The 7,207-nt window shown below is 42.2% G+C and overlaps 1 protein-coding gene across 1 annotated transcript in view; it reads right to left on the reverse strand.

Moving 5' to 3' along the window:
- LOC110502145 (potassium voltage-gated channel, subfamily H (eag-related), member 3) overlaps positions 1–4,693 on the reverse strand; it is a 198,297-nt gene extending 193,604 nt beyond the window's left edge. Inside the window, exon 1 of the mRNA XM_036959274.2 lies at positions 3,118–4,693. Coding sequence (XP_036815169.2) covers positions 3,118–3,193 — 76 coding nt within the window. The 5' untranslated portion in view covers positions 3,194–4,693. The remainder of the gene's footprint in view (positions 1–3,117) is intronic.
- Between the last annotated feature and the right edge of the window lie 2,514 nt (positions 4,694–7,207).

Raw genomic sequence — 7,207 nt, forward strand, 5'->3', positions numbered from 1 at the left:
TTTGATACATCAGAAAAGCAGAACTTAATATTTGGTACAGAAACCTTTGTTTGCAATTACAGAGATCATACGTTTCCTGTAGTTCTTGACCAGGTTTGCACACACTGCAGCAGGGATTTTGGCCCACTCCTCCATTTCAGCTCCCTCCAAAGATTTTCTATTGGGTTCAGGTCTGGAGACTGGCTAGGCCACTCCACGACCTTGAGATGCATCTTACGGAGCCACTCCTTAGTTGCCCTGGCTGTGTGTTTCGGGTCGTTGTCATGCTGGAAGACCCAGCCACGACCCATCTTCAATGCTCTTACTGAGGGAAGGAGGTTGTTGGCCAAGATCTCGCGATACATGGCCCCATCCATCCTCCACTCAATACGGTGCAGTCGTCCTGTCCCCTTTGCAGAAAAGCATTCCCAAGGAATGATGTTTCCACCTCCATGCTTCACGGTTGGGATGGTGTTCTTGGGGTTGTACTCATCCTTCTTCTTCCTCCAAACACGGCGAGTGGAGTTTAGACCAAAAAGCTATATTTTTGTCTCATCAGATCACACAACCTTTTCCCATTCCTCCTCTGGATCATCCAGATGGTCATTGGCAAACTTCAGACGGGCCTGGACATGCGCTGGCTTGAGCAGGGGGACCTTGCGTGCGCTGCAGGATTTTAATCCATGACGGCATAGTGTGTTACTAATGGTTTTCTTTGAGACTGTGGTCCCAGCTCTCTTCAGGTCATTGACCAGGTCCTGCTGTGTAATTTACGAATGTTCAACACCCTTTGAATATGGCCAGTGTCCGTAAACTTCGTCAAAAACAAGCGTAATTAAATTGTTGCCTACAGCACAGTTACAGTAACCAACGCTCTGGATAACATGAAAACAGCCTAACCAGCTCTGCTAGGGTGAGTAAAATGGTCAGAGTGAGGTGTTCTCTCATTTGTGTCTGGAAGTAGCTAGCCAACGTTAGCCAGTTAGCTTGGGTGCTTGACTGCAGTTGACCGCTCTGATCAACCCTACTTCTTGGCCAGAGCGTCCAGTGTGCGCTCTGAACGCTCCGAGAGCGAAACTTATGAACAGACAATCTGACAACCCTCTAGATTTACGAACGGAACGCCCAGAGGGCACTCTGGCACTACGGATTGAATTTACGAACACACTCAAAATAATTAAATGTTTAGCTAGTCATTTGTTATGCTAACAAGCTAACAAGAGGTTGCATAGGAACAGCATCAACTTTCGGGTAGACAGGCGAAGCTCTAGTACACTCAACTGAAACGATACGGTTCGTTTACAGTATACTAAAATGAACTAATAGTATACCGTATGTAGTATCTACTCATTAAGTATGTTAGTATGGGTATTCGAACACAGCTGGGCTGTCTGTTCCCACCCTGAGTGTTGATGATTCATGCAGAGGCGTTAGAGAAGACAGATTTAGACATGTAATTTAACTGTTCCATTTCACGCCATGCTGTTCATATAAATTATTTGTTATTATTTACCGGTTTCAAAGCAGTTATTTATCCCAGGAAAAGGGAGTGGTTTTGGGCGGTAAATCCCAGTAAATCTAGGTACCCGGGCTCCCACCATTCAACCCTAATCACAACGGATCAAAACGCAGAGACAAGACACACAAGGCTCAAGCAGCCCTGCTTGGAACTCGACCTCCCACTTCCCCAGCACTTGTCCTAAAACCTTTTTTAAGTCGCTGTGTTTACTGCTTTACTGAAATAGGAATATGCAGCTATAAAAGAACATCAACAATTATCTTCTGATCAAATCATATATCATGGTTGGAGATAGCCCTTGACCATGACTCTCAGTTCCATTTATTTTCATTCCACATAAGAGTCACTGAACAAAGGCATCTTTTTTGTTCAGTTTGGTTAAGAGCCCTGACACTTGGTCTGAGCATGAACACGCATTGCTTGCCTGTGGTTTTGGAAGCAGAAGGACCTTATCTTTCATATCAGCGAGATATATATATATATATATATTTTTAACAAAAGTTTAAATTGATACACACCTTTATAGGGTTGGCGTTAGTGTTCCCACATGGCCATATCTCCATGTTACAGCGCTTGTTTAAGGAAGACAGATGGAAGACATGCATGGCCACCTGTGCTGATTAGCTATCTAGCATGCTCCGAACGCCTGTGTGTGTATTGGTGTAACTGAGGACATCAACTGGAGGCACACAGAGCTTGTGGATCTGTGCAAAACTGCAGGTTTCTCCAAGACATTGAGTGCATTTATTTTATTTTTCAATCTGATATAAAAGATAAGGGGCATTTCAGAATATGATTTGAAAACCGGTTTGAAAGCGATGATTGTTGACGTTTCACAGCGTTGGAATTGTAGTTCACGTGGCGCCATCAGTGAGCGAATGTAAGCGCTGTAAACCCTACATATGGAGAAGGGTTTTCGAGAGCTAGGTTGGAGACAGCTGAGGTGAATGGTGATAGATGGACATTATCTGCCAGTGCATTATTAAACAATGGACCACAGTATTGCAGTTAAACATAGCAGGTGCGCTAAATCACACCGAAACTTAAGAATCAAGCCAGGTCTATCCGCGTGCACTATTGTAAGCTTGGAATGCGGGATGTATTGTCTAAAGCAGTCATATCCCGATGTAGCAAGAACTGCATTTTGCTGTGTTATCATGCACTCCATAGGCTACAATAGTAGCCAGAGAGAGCGTTATAATAAGATGTGTTTATTATAGGCTACATAGACCCCACAAAGCGTGCGGAGTTCAGTGGTTCAGAAACCACTGAAAAAAGAAAGCACACAAACTATAAGCCAACTTTTTGCTGAAACCAATTTAAAACATCAGCTATCGATTATATTAACGGGGTAAAGGCAATGCTTTAACGCACAAATTGGATGAATAGGCCTATACAGTCAATACATTGAAGTCAAAGTAGAATGGAAAATTCCGTCTCCTGCGTGGAAACACGCCAATCAAATGTATTTCATTTGAGCAATCCTTTCAGTGTGGAGTCATGTGCTTTGTCCCTAAAATTATACTGTGTAGGCGATAGAGCAAACCCTGAAAGTTAACAACAGTAGAGGCTTTTAGACGACCAATACCCGCTTTATGACCTGGAGGTTGGTTACTTACGGGTGCCATCGAAGCGGGTGGCGATGGTGTCCAGGAAGGTGTTCTGCGGAGCCAGCAGACCTCGCATCACCGGCATCCTGGAACGGGTCGACTGGGTCCTCCTGCCTCGGCGCCCCGGGGCAGTGGATTCCTGTTCAGACCCAAACCCGGGCAAGAACCTTGACGTTCCGGGCGCGCATCCTAGCCCCTGGAGGAGCGCGCCGATCCGAGATGTGCGTGGCTCCACTTTGAGACCGGGGTTGTGACCATATCCTTCAAAAGAAAACGCGCATACCCAGTCTTGGAGAACCCAAACCTGGCACCAGCCTTTAGCTATAGACTACCAGCTATAAATTGCTTAGATAATGTTTTCCTTTGTCTAGAAGAACCAACGCAGAGTAAGGACAGCGCAAGTTTCGGTACTGATGCTGTGAACTGAACTCCGGAGGCAAGCTCCTCCTCGGGGTAAGCAATACTGCGCGCGCTCTCCTCCCCCTAGCAGTTGCTTTGTTTCTCCTGGTTACTACTGCGAGCAGATGTCATGTCACGTGATATATTTGGGGGACTATAGTTCCAGAGACCAATGCTCCTGGGTACATTGGAGGCTTGGCAGGGGTGATGATCCCTTGTGTTGCCAGCAGACTTTACTTTGGGGATAGGATGGGGGTTTGACAATAGTTGCTAGGCTACAATATCCTTTTTTTCAACAAAATAAAGGAGATCCATTGTTGATAACGTGAAATATGGTATATTTCAAACTCCCTCCAAAATACGAAAATGTATGTCCAGGAACAAATCAAAATGTATTTTTTTATTTTTTATCAAGTCAGCCTGAAAACTCAATATTGGCGCGGATAAGCAAAATGAGTCCCAAAATGTGGGTTTCTCTCCCGTGCACAGCTGTTGGAGTTGCTATGGTGACAGCTGCTGTGCTTCAAGGGAGCCGGTCAGCGATTCAGAAATCAAATTTGACCAGTCACCCACCATACAATAACACATCAACAATACGTGTTCACCGAGAAACGAAAACCCAATTATGTTTTCTCTGGGGAACACTAAACTCCATTGCGACAATATATGTTGCAGAGTTTAAGGCTTTTGCCATGTTCCGCGTTTCCTGGTCGTGTTTTGAGAATGTTGTGGCGCCTACTCAGCTCTCTAACCGGTAGTGAATGGGCTACATTCAGAACTGCGTAAAGGGCTTGCAGTGTAGAAGGTTCATCATCAATGAATAAGCAAACATTTTGTTCAGTCCAACACACTTCCCTTGAGAAGTTATTCGATTTTTGTTATGTTCTATTATTGCGCCATTAGCCTTAGTAGCCTATAGAGCATGAGGTCGCAACCTTTTCTAGCTTGAGAGCTACTTAAAAAAAATTAAACATATTGTTTCGAAACTTTTAAAATAGGCACATTCTTCTCTACCCTGCCAATCCTCCCCGGGTCCTTGGTGTACAATGGATGTTTATTCTTCTCTACCCTGCCAATCCTCCCCGGGTCCTTGGTGTACAAGAGATGTGTCAATATAGGCCCATAGGTTAAATAATGGTTCATAAACAGTAGTCCTATTTGGCATGACAAGCACCATGTTTTCTCTGTAACATTTTCCTGTTTGCAAATATATACTCTACTGTCAAAAGTTTTAGAACACCTATTCATTCAAGGGTTTTTCTTCATTTTTACTATTTTCTACATTTTAGAATAATAGTGAAGACATCAAAACTATGAAATAAAATCTGGAATCATGAAGTAACCAAAAAAGTGTTAAACAAATCAAAAATATATTTTATATTTGAGATTCTTCAAATAGCCACACTTTGCCTTGATGACAGCTTCACAAACTATTGGCATTCTCTCAACAAGCATCATGAGGTAGTCACCTGGAATGCATTGCAATTAACAGGTGTGCATTGATAAAAGTTCATTTGTGGAACTTCTTTCCTTCTTAATGCGTTTGAGCCAGTCAGTTGTGTTGTGACAAGGTAGGGGGTATACAGAAGATAGAGCTATTTGGTAAAAGACCAAGTCCATATTATGGAAAGAACAGCCCAAATAAGCTAAGGGAAACGACAGTCCATCACTGGCCTTTTATTGTCCCCAGCACAAGGTGCACCTGTGTAATGATCATGCTGTTTAATCAGCTTCTTGATATGCCACACCTGCCAGGTGGATGGATTATCTTGGTAATGGAGAAATGCTCACCAACAGGGATATAAACAATTGTGTGCACAAAATTTGAGAGAATTAATCTTTTAGTGCATATGAAACATTTCTGGAATCTTTTATTTCAGCTCATGAAACATGTTGCATTTATATTTTCAGTATTCTGTCAGGTAAGCCTACTTTGCAGTTAACATTTAATTCAGAAGGTTATTGGGGAAAGTCTTTCCGTCTACCCACAAGATCATTATCATTAGCATCACTAACTGGCTACATGGAGTGATAAACAAACACATGCACCATACAGAAAACAGACCAGAGGCAATATTGCTTGAAATTAATTGGCAGATATTGTGTTAGGCTACGTCTGACTTTTTAAGCAAATAGTGGCTAACCAGGGATGGATAATGTCAATGTGGCTTTGATTGAATAGCAGCCTGGAGATGTACATTTATGATAGTTTTCAACGGAACGGTTCTCCAGAGACCGCCTTTCTGCTAGTAGCCTAAAGTTTGATAAGTGAAATCCTGCCATCTTCTGGGCCAAGTTGTTCTTATTTTCTTATAGCCTGAGTACCATCCTAAAATGAATCATTATTATTTTTGTGCACTACCTTGGCATATTGAGTTACTTATCCAATTGATTATTGGGTCAACAACCTTGACAATGAGCCCCCTCTATATTTTGATCAAAAATATAAGGCTAGCCTACACTATTATAATTATTTTGGGGGGGATTCTATAGGCCTATGTGCAAGCTCCTCTTCCTCGGAGGCCTTTATATATTTTGTTTGCTTTTGTCAATCAGCTCATTGCTTTGTTTTTCAGGTGCGTGCGTGTGTTGGTGTTCTCCGTGTCCACAAGAAGGAGACCTTTTGTTTACTCTCCTGGATCAGCTGAAGGTCGCCAATATCACTAGACAACTAGCCTACAGCTCGACACCAATGCGCATCCAATCCAGCCTATAGTTGACTCTTTCGGTGAGAAGCATTCAATATATCTACATTATTTGCATTTGTGTCCATGAAAACTGTAAACGCAGTTTACCCACCGTTTTCAGAAATAAGTGATTTGTTTGACCATCAGATGGCATCACGACTGGTTGTGTTCATGCCACATTAAATGGTCCTTCATTTTTACCGCTAAATTTCGTATTTATTGGTAGGGTAATAATTTGTTTTACAAATTCATATTTTGCAACATTGTTACTAGGGTCTGAGTGGCAAACAGCAAGGTTTGTACAAACCTGTGCTGTTGCAAACGAGATGCTACCTAGAAGCTAAAGGGAAATAATGTGTTTAATAAAAGCTCTTACCTAAAAAGGAGGGGGCATTTGGGTCAATAAAAAATGTAACTGCTATTCCGATTCAAAATACAACTACCATTCCAGCATGACACAAGAGGATGGTGGTTGACCAACTTGCAAGTCATTTAGCCTACCAGTAAGCACGCTATTTTTCAATATATTAAAACCTCTTGAAACTAGGGGGCACTATTTTCATTTTTGGAAAAATAACGTTCCCAAAGTAAACGGGATATTTTGTCAGGACAAGATGCTAGAATATGCATATAATTGACAGCTTAAGATAGAAACCACTCTAAAGTTTCCAAAACTGTAAAAATATTGTCTGTGAGTATAACAGAACTGATATTGCAGGCGAAAGCCTGAGAAAAATCGAATCAGGAAGGGACTCTTATTTAGAAAGCTCTGCGTTCCTATGCGTCCCTATTGAGCAGTTAATGAGATATCAACCAAATTCCTTTTTCTATGGCTTCCCTAATGTGTCTAGTGTCACACTACATAGTTTCAGGATTTTATTTTGAAAAATTAGCCTGAACGTCAACATTGCGTCAGTGGTCAGCTGGAGTCTCTCCGAGTGTTTTGTGCATAAGGGACAAATGCGGCCATTGTTTCTCTCTTTCCTACTAAGAAGCCACCTGTCCCGGTTGAT

Source organism: Oncorhynchus mykiss, chromosome 22 (assembly GCF_057628025.1).
Source record: "Oncorhynchus mykiss isolate SJ-2025 chromosome 22, ASM5762802v1, whole genome shotgun sequence".
NCBI classification, from domain to species: Eukaryota; Metazoa; Chordata; class Actinopteri; order Salmoniformes; family Salmonidae; genus Oncorhynchus; species Oncorhynchus mykiss.